Below are 13162 nucleotides of genomic sequence, written 5' to 3'. Positions count from 1 at the left end.
GTAAGGAAACCTAGGTATTTTTAGTAGACATTTTGAATGAGAACGGATGCTTGCTGCGTGAATGTAGGGGCCACTCTGAAATAGGGAAGACCAGCCTGGCACTTTGACCCGTGAGTGGTTAAATGCACAGTTAGGGACATTTATCTAAATGGACAGTTATGTAAAGCTAATGCTTTTGCTTGATTACTATTCTGTCTCTTTCAGCAGGTTGTCTCTTTTCTGAAAAAGGTTATAAACATCAGGGAAAGTATACTGAAGAATAGAATTGATTAATGTGACATATTTGAGTTTCTCTCTAGCACTGTCTCAACAGCGTGTCATAGAGAGGCAGCCCCAAACACAGTGAAGTAAATTTAAATTACCCGGCTTTGGCTAGAAGATTGTTCAGTTAATTCAGTCTCCGAAATGAAATTTTATTTTTTTCCCTACACTTGAGCTGCTTCCTGATTTTTCATAGAGTGATGATTTCTGCCAAGGCAACTATTGATTCAGGATCTTTTATTCAGAAGACCATTACTGGTTTTCCATTTCTGAGGGGAAAAAATATGAAAAACAAGAACACATATTCATTATACCAGGAAAAGTACATTAAAAACTAAAATTTAGTTTCACGGTAGGGTCGTATTTGTACAGTGATTTTTTTTTTTTCTACTGTGGGAGGGCTATAGACGGTAGTCTTTATTTTATGATGTTTTTTGTTATTTTAGGTAGTGTTTTGTGAAAGATAACACTGAGAACATCCTCACACTTTCTGTTTACTGTGGAATTGTTCCAGAAGAATGTAGAAAATAGGTCAGCTTTTAAAACAAAATTTAACTTGTGTGGCCTAAATAATTTAGTCTTCATGAAACACTATCCACTGAGTCCCACATTTTTAGCCCACGAATTTATTTTAAGAAGCAGCCTTCATTATTTCTATTTGATGTTTGATTTCCATTCAGAATGTAAACCTAGGCAGTAAAAGATGGAAGCTTAGTTCAACAGAATACCAATATAGCTACTGTATTTTGATATAAATACTAATGTGAGATCTGGAAAGTTGAGAATAATTCACATGTACCATTTCCGGTTTGATATCTACAATGATATACATATATATATATATGTATATGTGTATATATATATATATATGTATATATATATGTGTGTGTGTGCAAAAAAGATTAAATCAGTGCTGTATTTATTGAAATAACAACAGTAATGTTGATAATATCACAACCTTTATAAGCATTTACAATGTGGTCCTATTTTAGATGGTTTTTCTGACTAATCCATACAACAATAGACACTTTTATGCTTTCCGTTTTTTCAAATGAGAAAAATAAGGCTCAGAACAAGTTTTACACTTTTAAAGCAGAGTTTCACAGCTTCCCCACTATTGACATTGTGGCTCATAAAATTCTTCGTTGTGGAAGGGCTGTCACGTGCATTATAAGATGTTACTTCTCTGCGAGGGAAGCTGCTGCTAACATCCTATTTGAATAGGAATCTCATTGGATTCTAATAGGAGCAGACAGCTCCCAAGGAGACCGCAGCCCAGCTGTGACAACCTAAAATGTCTCCAAGCATTACCAAATGCTCCCCCGCCCCCAGCCCCAGGTGAAGGAGGAGAAAGGGGGCAGCATCACTGCTGGGATGAGAAACACAGGATGAAAAAATTTATTCTCCTCCTCCTCCTCCTCCTCCTCCCCCTGTCAAGAACAGAATAACAACCCTATACTAATTTCGTCGATATAATTAAAATTCCTCAAGGGAAATGAGAAATTCTCTTGTAACCTTGAAAGTAACTTTAAAGAGTATCTACTGTGGTTGAGAAAAAAGGAGCTTTCCACTAGAAGTTGGCTCTAAAAAAAAAAAAAAAAAGCGGATAATCTGCTCTGGGGTGAACTGGAACAATTGACCTGCAAGACCTCATAATCCAATAACTTGCTATTATCAAGTCTGTTTGTTATCCTGCAAAGTGTGCTGGTGCCAAAAGGAAGATGGGTTTTGCCTTTTAAAGCTCACTTTAATGAAAGATACCTGCGTGACCATAACACCAATTGCTGGTAGTTGTCACTGACACAAACAGTTACAATTCCAGGAAAACTGATACTTTGAACCAACTCTTTTAAAATAACAGCAGCAAACTAAACGAATCCAGTCGCCCAACTGTTTCTCAGGGGAACGAAGAGCAAAATCACATGAAACCATCTCAAAATGCTCTTTAAATCCTTGTATTTATTAAAAGTTACATTATGAGGTGTTAGCATCTGAACAAATTCTTTATTTTTCAGTAATTAGAGACCCTGCACTTGAAAGAATTTTAAGCCGAGTTTTCATCACCATAGAGTATTATCCTTCATCTTCATTTTTCAAAATGGCATAATTTTCCTAACATTTGTTTATACTTGAATCTCTGACCGTACTAAGTCCTCCTTTAATGAAAGTGAGTCCTACCATATTTGTTTGCTTTAATGTAGGATCTCTATTATTGTAACTCCATTTTTTTATTATAATAATATTTTTTATTATATTATGTTAGTCACCATACAGTACATCCCCGGTTTCCGATGTAAGGCTCGATGATTCATTAGTTGTGTATAACACCCAGTGCACCATGCAATACGTGCCCTCCTTACTACCCATCACCAGCCTATCCCATTCCCCCACCCCCCTCCCCTCTGAAGCCCTCAGTTTGTTTCGCAGAGTCCATAGTAATTCCATTTTTTAAATAAGGACTTCATCAGTGTTGTGGTTCTGAGTATCATCTAAACAATGATAATCTCCTGAATTCTTAGCTGATGTAATGAGATATTTTCTGTTGTATACATTGAAATCTTTGTTACTTTAACATTAGCCAACTCTGATGCAAACCTTCACAATTTCCATGCAATATCTATGCTGAGTTTGCTGCTTGTAAGTGGCAGTAAAGAACAGCCTTTGGTGCTTGTAAATGTGTTGACTATGTGGCTAACTGCTAGGATTTACACACTCTGCTTTTTATTACAGTGATGGTTATCTTTTTTGCTGTAAGTGCAATGAAGCAACTAGAATGTCACAGAGAAAACTGTCACCTCTATCCTTTTTGCAGTAAAATATCATCCCCCCATATGCTTTTCATTTATTATGAAACCTTAATAATGAAAGGGACAATGGTGAAATGATACCTGCTACTGAATATTGCAAGACTAAGAATCAAGTATAAAAGCTATACACACACACACACACACACACACACACACACACACACACACACACAATTCCTCAAATGGACTATATTTGCTTCCCTTTAATGCATCAGTGAAATATATTCTCTACTTAATCTGTGTTTCCTGATAATTACAAGCTATATCTCAAAGATTCATCAAGTTCTACCTGGTCATGAATATAAAAGGTTATAGCTGTTCTGCTTTTAGGAAGCCAAGCACAAGTACTGCATAAAGCCTACTGATGCATACTTTGTAGCACTCCAGGGTTGTCATAAATTTCAAATCATCTGCTTCTGCCAGGTTGTTTTAAACCCCTGTATGCTACTGTGGGCAGCTTTTCTGTGAAGTTGAATGAATGGGTATCTACACGTTGGCTACCACCATTTCCGTGTCCTTATATAAAATCAGCTGTATTCAGGTTTTCACAAATATGCAAATACTTCCCATGAGAGATCTAAAATGGGTTGAAAAATGTAGGCTCTGTGTCCTCAGGAAGGCAAATATTGAATTTGATTTTTCAACCTCTCAGGAAAACACAGACGATGTTTCATTTGTCATTGAGACAAAGATGAGAGTATCTGCTAGGTCCCTTTATATTAATCTACTCAATGTGATTCTTTTACAGACCACAGATGACATCCTTGTGGCCTCAGCAGAATGTCCCAGCGATGACGAGGACATTGACCCCTGTGAGCCGAGCTCAGGTGGGTTAGGTTAGTCGACTTTTTTTCTTACTTTTTTTGCTCTACTCTAAATCTGTGTTGCATGCTATGGTCCTTAGATGAGCCTTGAATTTATATCTAGAAGTGCACCCCATTAAACACTGCCTCATTGTGAGACAAGGGGTTTTGCTCTTCACGTGGGTAAATTTCCCCACATTTATTGAAAAACAAATTTCAAAAACAAACCCCACCGAGATCATGTATTTCAGAGAAAGCAGTGGGGGACAGCACACAAGGCTGGTGCCTTGCTGTTCACATTCCATTAACTCACAATGTAATTTTTGTGGATAACGGTATAATGAGCTTTCCCTTGGGTCACCTATAGTAAAATTGTAAAGCTTAAAAATTGCAGTGCATTGTGGAAAATTATTTGACCTTTCTACTGACAAAAAGTCCCCACCGCTCACTCTGCCAGCAAATTATCTTAAGTGATAAATTTCTGAATTTCCGAAGTAAGAGTATTACGGCAGTAGTAAAACAAACAGCAGGTGGAATCCTTGATACATTTAATAGAGAAATATTTGATTCTTGCCATGTCTCCCTAAAATTTAAGCTGGTGCGTTTTAACTCTAGTCGATGCATAATTTCTCCTCCTCCTTTGTGATACAGTGTGACTAACACAAAAATACTGTTCCCAAAGCAGCCCCGTACCATTAAGTGATGGCCGTGAACTCTGAAAATGAGTGAATCATAGGCTGGGTTTGCTTCCAGATATTCATTAATACCAAATATCAGGGTCATTTCCATTCGTTTCCTCTGTAAAGCAGTGTTTCTTCAAATGCACTAATTTTCTTGTTTAAGTGAACAAGGTGAGTGAGATGAATATATAGTAACCACTGTCGGTTAGCTCGTGACCTCTGTAGCTGTCACATGGAATCCTCGAAGAACTTCATGTCACCATAAAATAACTAATTTGCATTCTTCTGAAGACTGTCACTTTAAAGTGAATCCATTATTTTTTTAAAAAGGGCTCAGGATACGTATCTTGCACCTCCTGTTGAATATTGGGTCCCCCTGGTTGTAGCCACATACTCTGAGCACTGGGAGCAGCTGCTAGGGGCCAGCAAGGAGCGGGGACTCAGAGTCACAGCTCACAGGAGAAGGTCAGGAGACGGGCCGTGTTCTTGTCCTCCTTCCTCTGACCTCTCCACCTCACCCGTCAGAATTCTCAGCCTCCGGAATGTGGTTAGAACTCTGAGGACCATTCATTCCATTCCTCCAGTTTATTGGTCTCCGCAACAATTCCCTTTTGCTTCTCTGGACAAATAAGGTCACTTCATGATGCCATCCTGGGCCCCTTTGCCAAGTTCCTGCCTTTTTTTCCCCACTGGTATTCTCATTCTGTGTTAGTAAAAACAAACAAACAGACAAAATCCACGTTATTTCTTTTTTGTCCATTACATCAGCTCCATTTCTTTGCCTTCTCCTTCCCTAAATTTCTTCTTTTTTTATTTCTCTTACTTTCACAAGTCTGATCATGACATTCTCTTTTTTTCATTTTATTAAAAAAAATTTTTTTTATTATGCTCAATTAGCCAACATCATTAGTGTTTGACGTAGTGTTCAGTGATTCATCAGCTGTGTATAATGCCCAGTGCTCATCACGAGTCCTCCTTGATATCCATTACCCGGTTACCCCACCTCCCCACCCCCCTCCCTTCTGTAACCCTCAGTTTGGTTCCTGGAGTCCAGAGTCTTTCATGGTTCATCTCCCTCTCTGATTTCTCCCCATTCAGATTTCCCTCCCTTCCCCTATGGTCCTCCATGCTATTCCTTATGTTCCACATATGAGTGAAACCATATGATAATTGTCTTTCTCTGCTTGACTTATTTCGCTCAGCATAATCCCCTCCAGTTCCATCCATGTCAATTCAAAGGGTGGGTATTTCTCCTTTCTGATGGCTGAGTAATATTCCATATTGACATTTTTTTTTTAAATATCTGATTTTCTCTGAGATCCTATAGCCTGGATTGTTCATAAAACAAAGTTTGTTATTAGGTGTTATGTTGTACATTGGGGTGTGTGTGTGTATGTGTCTCTTTATATTTGATTTTATTTTCCCAATTAGCATTTTCTTGAGAGAATGTTGATTTTTGCATTTCTTACTATATTAACATAGTGCTGAAAGCGGTATGGATTCTTACTAATTACAGTACTTGTATTTGGTTTTTCCTCTGGCCTAAATCTTTCTTTTGCTGAGTATAGGCCATCATCCTCTTTATAGGTAGAATCCTCACCCTGAGTACCTAGCAAATTCAGTGCGAGAACTCTAATTGCACTTAAAATTGTTGCTTATTTTTTCCCTCTGCACGACTGAATGATCCAGTTCTTCTAGCCACTGCTTACAGGCCTTACTAACCTTTCTTTATAGACCAGTTTACTGTCTCCCCCTTGCTCTAGGGACACTGGCCCTAACGACAGGATGGTGGGAGGTGGGGGCGGGGAGGAGGAAGAGAGGAGAGAAAGAGAGAGGTTACCCTTTCGTCATCCTCTTTCCTTTTCATTCATCCGATTTGTGTCTGTTTCCTTACATATCGTAGCATGATGGAAAGTGAGGAGCCGTTTGGTAATAGCCATACTCTAGATAATCTTTCCATCCCATCTTCTTCACCATACTTGCTCACTATCAGAAACAATCTTACTTGCTTACCTGTTTGTTACTCGTTCATTATGGTACAGCTCACATCGCCCCACAAGAGCATAAGCTCCGTGAAGCAGGAACCATGTTCGTCTTGGCCCCTGCATGGGTTTGTTGGGTGAATTTTCATTTTCTTCCACTGCATCAGAGTCCGTTGTCCAGTGTGCGAGGCACGACAGCTACTGACTGTGTGTGATGACGGCTCCTTCCACACTCTTGCACCAAGTCTACCGGAACTTCCCATCCCCTCCCTCGGTGTTTCTTTCCACACTCCATAGCTCTCAGTTCATCAATTCTCTTAAGGCTTAAACTTCAGATTCTGTTGCTTCAATGTCATCTTTCTCTGTAGGCTCTTCTTGTGATCTTACCTCTCCTTGGTAGTGTCTTGATGGTGTATTTCATGAATGCACCTCTTTCTGCATTACATTTTGTAAGTGACTTTTTCTGTCCAATTCCCTATGATTTTTTTCATACCCATCTTTAATAATTCATGCAGTGTTGCTCTTTTGGCAGACTTGGCTCTGCGTGACAGCTTCTTATGAGATCCTTGGTGTATATGATTTTTTCCCCTATTTTCCAACTATTTTTTTGAATAGCAGTATTTTTTTAAAATCATATTCTAATCTGAATATTGTTTCATTATAGGATGCCACTCCTGCACATCTTTGTTTCTCAGTGTACCGATGTACTGGTTTTCTTAAATATATTTTTCTTGCTTGCTTTTCATCTTGAATACAAACGTAAAATAACATGAACAAAAACTGTAGTTGCTGCTGTTGTTAGACTTTAGATACTGTTAAATATAACTTGATAGAAATCATTTCAGATATCAGCGGTCATATTTTGGGAAACTGATTTTTTTTTTAGGAAAGTAACACGCTGAATTAAATATTCAGAAATGGATATATCTGCTATGCACTTTTCCTAATCCTTAAACAAGTGAAAGAAGTTGGTTTTTTTTTCAAGATTTGTTTACTTATTTGAGAGAGACAAAGAGTGGGGGTAGGGGCAGAGGGAGAGAATCTTCAAGCAGATACCCTGCTGAGTCCAGAGCCAGATGCAGGGCTCAACCCCACGACCTGGAGAACATGATCCAAGCCAAAACCAAGAGCCGGCTGCTTAATGACTGAGCCACCCAGGCACCCCAACAAAAGAAGATATTTTTTGTAAAAAGATGCATAATTACTTTTACAGGTGGGTTGCCAAAATCTTCTCTGTATTTCACACTAACCTCTTTCAGTCTCCCTGAATATTTACCTATGAAGGCTCTCTAATCACCCTAACCCACCCTCTCTTGAAAAAATGGTTTCTTCTGTGAAAATGGGCTATGCTCATTTAGGTGCCTTCCTAAGTTGTTACTAATGAAACAGGAAAAATCTGGCATCTTCTTGAACACAAGTAAACTATATCTTTTATCAAGTGTTTGATAAATTTGAATTATTCTGTGGTTCCACTCAAAACTCTTAATGAAGACGGAAGTTGTATATTTGGTGGATTGTCAATTTCACCATTGATCAAGCAGTATTGAGTCCTACTTTGCCACCCACTGCTCTGTTAAGCTCTGGGAACAAAAATAGAACGTTTACACCTTCAGTTACATTCTACAAAAGGACGTCTTACATTCTACGCCACACACTTTTTCAGTTATTCTTTATGATTGCTGGATTCTTCATCTTTGACATTAAAATATTCACCTATTTTTTGTGTGGTTGCAAGAATTAAAACAAATATATTTAAGGCACTAACTGCAATGCCTGGCATGAAATAGAGCATGAATGGTTGCTTTTCATTTTCCCAATTCAGTTATATATATAAAAAAAGAATATTCGAGCTATTTTTTCCTTTTACGTAATGCTGTTACTTTTCCTGGCTGAAAATTGGTGGGCAACTGATGAAACCACTCAGGCCTCCTGATGGGAACTGTATGTGTTGAAACTGGCTCAGGAGCAACCCCCTGGGTGAGAACACATGGAACTCAATTATACTTGATTCCAGCCACACTGTCCTGCATACTAAGCATTAGGTGACAACTTCACATTGGTATAAATTTAGTGCTTGAGAATATGAGAGTGTGGCTTTACAATTTAGGATCTAATTGAACCCCAACTTTTAGAATGAAGCAACTAGGTCACAGGCCACCATTGCCCTAAAATGCCTGGTTTCAGCTGCCTTGGACATGTTACACGTGGATGACTTTTTCTTCACACGTTTCAAAAAGACTTGCAACTTCTGTGCTTTTCCCTCAGCCTAGACATACGAGTTGTTAGATTAAATGAATTAATATATGGAAAGCATGTTGTAGGACAGTGTCTTGATCATAATACATGCTGTATGAGTGTTTACTGTTATTACAGTTTGTATCATGTAAATATACATAGTTTTCAAGACACATTTTTTTTCCACACGAGCAGAAGGCTTTGTAAAACAGATTTCTTTGAAATCTTATGTTTCTTTCACTTAGTAAGCTGACAAAATGGCAACCCTGCAAACCACTTATGTTCCAAAATGACCCTTAATCCTGCCCATGCATCTTAGTTTTGAGACCCTCTTCTAAACAGACCTCTTTCTCAAAACTCCTGAAGAAATTAGAAGAGGTGACATCTAAGACTGTATCTAAGACTAAGACTATAAATGAAGATAATGATGCTCTTTCGTGTGGGAGCTTCCCAATGAATAACTCTAAATTGTCATTTGTTAGAGAGGAAACAGGACCGGCTTCCTGTTTCCTGGGAGCCCACTTAGGAAGGATAATTTCTTCTTAAATGTATAATGCTTAGAATGATTTGTCTATGCTCTTTATGTTTGTGGGTGGGGGCAGGGGGGTAGCTAATAAGATATTGGGCCACTTTCAAATCAAACTTTTTTCAAATGAGAAAAAGAAAAGCTTACCAACTAACAAAAAACTCTGAGTAGTTATAGAGGAAAAGGACCGTCATTTTTGTGGCAATCTCTTAAGCATTAGCTGAGCGAATGGGGATAAGGTGATCAGTACAGCCCCTCGGAGAATACCTGTTGATTGCCCAGCAGTTCCTTCACATTGAGTGCGGTTCAGGTTATATGAACAATGATAGATAACACTAATAACTAGTCTTTAGTGAAGATTTATTCTGTGTTCGTCATTGTTCTTAGTACTTCATAAACATTGTGTTTCATTATTTTACAAAACTATGAAGTATTTTCATAGCTAGGGAGATTGAGAGAGATTAAGTTACTTTTTGTAATCGGAGAGAGCTGGGAAGCTCTGTAATTTAGAAAAGGTGGGCTTTTAATTTCTTGGAGTGCAGAAGATTGTTCTAGAATTCAGGCACCTCACAAGTATAGGATTAATTTTTTAAATGTTCATTTAAATAATTCCATGGCTGGCATAAATTTAAATTTGATGGCAAAAGGTCCTTTACATGTATTACTATTCATTAGGCTAAATTTGCTGCAATTACCATGCAATTTTGAGTGGTTTTCCAGTACGCTATTTTGAGAAAAGATCAAAGGATTTCTATTGAAGTGATCCCATTAACCACATTAGGAATAAAGATATGTATACTGAACAAGGCGCATCTTTTCATTAAATAAGTAATCACAATCATTTAAAGGAATATATCACTTATGAGATCATATTTTTAGAGCCTGATTAGATGATAATTTTGTGCTACATTTAAATTTTGTGTATGTATTATGTAATTATTCAAAAGCAAGTTTAATTAGTCATAATAGCCAATACATTGCTGTTAAAATGGAAGTTTTGAGCTGTAGCCAGAAAAACAGCAATAATTAGTACTTCATTTTTGGAAACATCTAGAGTATCTCCTGAGCACCAGGCCACAGTCATTGCCAATCATATGGAGTCTGGGGCCCAGCTAATCGTAAGGGGGCAGGGCAAGCACCTGGATTTGGGGCACTGATGGGCTAGTAGGCTTTCGCTGTAGGGCATTCTGGTGTAGGAATCATTTTTTTCCCATGTAAATTTAATTCTCCAGAAAACTAGAATAAAACTGAGTGCTGTATGGTTAAAACAGAAGAAAGTCATTAGACATCATTTGCACTCCCTTTTCCCCTGTTTTTCTGAGAGCAGCAATGTCAAAACAAAAATTACATTGGGCAAAATTAAACAGGCAAGGAAGATTTATTGAAGGTTATTGTAATGCGTGGAGGCCAGAACTCAACCTGAGCTCACCTTGAACTGAACTGAGAAAGAGAAGACTTGAGGGTTTTTAAGAGCTTCCCTGGAGGGATCATAGACCACCTGTGGTTTGCTAATTGGCTTCACCCAAAGGAAAAGTAAGCCTTTTCCTTCAAATTTCTTCATGACTGGAGGTGGTGTTACAACTCCTGCTCCTAGGGAGGCTCCTACTTCCCACAGAAACTGGGAGATGAGGAACTGTCACCTTGAAGGTTATATTTCAAAGGGACAGCTCTCAGGTCCTTGAGAAAAAGAATCCTGGGTTGTAACACTAGCAAGAGGCTTTTAAAAATATTTACATATCAAAGGGGCAGAGAATAAATAAGAAATTGCAAGTTTTCTTTCTTTTTTTTTTTTTTTTAAAGATTTTATTTATGTGACAGAGAGACAGCCAGGTAGAGAGGGAACACAGCAGGGGAGTGGGAGAGGAAGAAGCAGGCTCACAGCGGAGGAGCCCGATGTGGGGCTCGATCCCAGTACGCCGGGATCACGCCCTGAGCCAAAGGCAGACGCTTTAACGACTGCGCTACCCAGGCGCCCCGGAAATTGCAAGTTTTCTAAAGTAAATGCATGAAAAAAGGGGGAGGCCAGGGGCTTAGAAGCAGGAAGAAGCCTATCTGAAGTTTGGTCAAGCTGTGGGGAATATTAAGGTCTCGGTCAGTGAAGATGATTCCACCTTTCGAGGCAAACAATTCCATTCACCAAAATTAGTTCCTACCAGGAAATCAGTAGGAAACAAAATAATAAAAAGTGTTTTTTATTTGTTTTCCGAACACAGTTTTTCTTCAGTGTGAACTATTTTGACCTTTCTGTTATTTTGGAATTCTTTTTAATTTTTTTTATTTGAGAGAGAGAGAGAGCATGAGGGGGGAGGGGTTAGAGAGAGAAGGAGAAACAGACTCCTCACTGAGCAGGGAGCCTGGTGTGGGGTTCCATCCCAGGACCCTGGGATCATAACATGAGCCTAAGGCAGCTGCGTAACTAACAGACAGGCACCACTAGAATTTTTTTTTTTTTTTTAACAACAACAACAACAAAAAAGAATGGATCATTGCCACACATTAGAAAAGCTCTTAAGAGCACTTTGGAAGAATTGTGGTCCGCAACAGGGAGTGAATATTAGTTCTGGCTGTAACTTTGGAGTCAGATAGAGCTAGTTTGACTTGCATCCCTTCCTGGTCTTGGGAAAGTTACTTAGTCTCTTTGACGCTCAATTTCCTGGTCTGTAAAATGGGGAGAATAGAGTTGTTACAAGACTGAAAGAAGGTGATGCATACATAGTGATTAGCAGAGTGCCTGGCACATGCTTACGGGTAACACAAATAATGATAATAAACCCACTGGCGAACCGAGGACCTGTTGCTACTAGCATGGGTTGCACGCCAGTGCGTGCTTTATTCTGTCTTCGGGGAAGGCCCTCATAAGGCATGCAGATTTGATCTGAGTGAAAAATGAGCCACAGTCCCTATCGATGTTAGAGAGAGAGTAGCTGTATGCCAACATCTTAACTAACACATGATTGGCTGCTTCTAATTATTACTTAAGAGGTGAATGGGTTTGTTATGTTAGATTAAGCATACTTGAAAGTCTGCAAAAAGTACCTGGCTGCTAATATAGAACGTTCCTATATTAAGTAACAGAAATCTATTCAGTAGTGAGTACGCAATAAATTCTTAGTCAATCGACATGTATCCAGCCTTAAAACATTAATAACCTTTCACATCACAGGTCCTTATTAGAAAATGCTAAATTACTATAAGAGTCTTTGTTGTCATTTTAAAAATATTCACCAACCCTGAAGGAAGAAATAGGGTATAGGTTTGGCAAAATAGAGGGTAAGTCCATTTCTTTGGGAACCTGAAATCCAGGAGCACTGAAATCATGTTTTCTTGTGATTTTTATCAAATACCTGTTTTGGTAATGGAATTGGTTTCCTGTGGAGGTTTTTTTTTGGTATTTTATTAACTACCTTTCCTCAAATGATATGAGGTAACCCAGCATATTCTGAATAATACCACGTGCCAGGGCGTGCTGCTTCCGTGAAGAGCCATATGCTTTCTCTGTTGGTTCATGTGCTCCAAGGAGCAGCAGACGCTACCTTAGACTTCAGTCTGCAGGTCTCCTCCCTGTCATTGGACCTGTTGATTGAATCACTGTCATCATTATTAACTCCTAACCCAACCTCAGTGTTATAAGAATGCTGGCATTGGTAATAAAATAGGAAAGACAAGAAGACTTTATTAATTTTCCGGGTTAAAAAAGGGTGTATTAACAATGCCAATATAGACAGAGGCCATCAAAGAAAGAACACTAGTAGAAAGAGAAGTACCAATGCTGCCACAACTACCAAGGTCTTCCATTCCCTTGACCAGACTTTGGGAGTCAGAGTGTCTGCGTTTAGCTACTTGCTGTGTAATCGGAAGCACAGCATTG

General features: G+C 38.7%; 1 protein-coding gene across 14 annotated transcripts in view; it reads left to right on the top strand.

Moving 5' to 3' along the window:
- The window catches only part of NRXN1 (neurexin 1), a 1098989-nt gene that overhangs the window by 1068432 nt on the left and 17395 nt on the right, over window positions 1–13162 (top strand). For 8 of the 14 annotated variants that reach the window (XM_087863384.1, XM_087863379.1, XM_087863380.1 and 5 more), the window contains one exon: window positions 3817–3904. In XM_087863384.1, coding sequence (XP_087719510.1) covers window positions 3817–3904 — 88 coding nt within the window. The remainder of the gene's footprint in view (window positions 1–3816; window positions 3905–13162) is intronic. The other 6 variants (XM_087863385.1, XM_087863383.1, XM_087863382.1 and 3 more) reach the window with 1 other exon arrangement.

Source organism: Ursus americanus, chromosome 7, assembly GCF_024610735.1.
Source record: "Ursus americanus isolate L20-20 chromosome 7, mUrsAme1.1.p, whole genome shotgun sequence".
NCBI classification, from domain to species: domain Eukaryota; kingdom Metazoa; phylum Chordata; class Mammalia; order Carnivora; family Ursidae; genus Ursus; species Ursus americanus.
The sequence above is the reverse complement of the archived record's forward strand: the minus strand, read 5'-3'. Positions and strand labels throughout refer to the sequence as shown.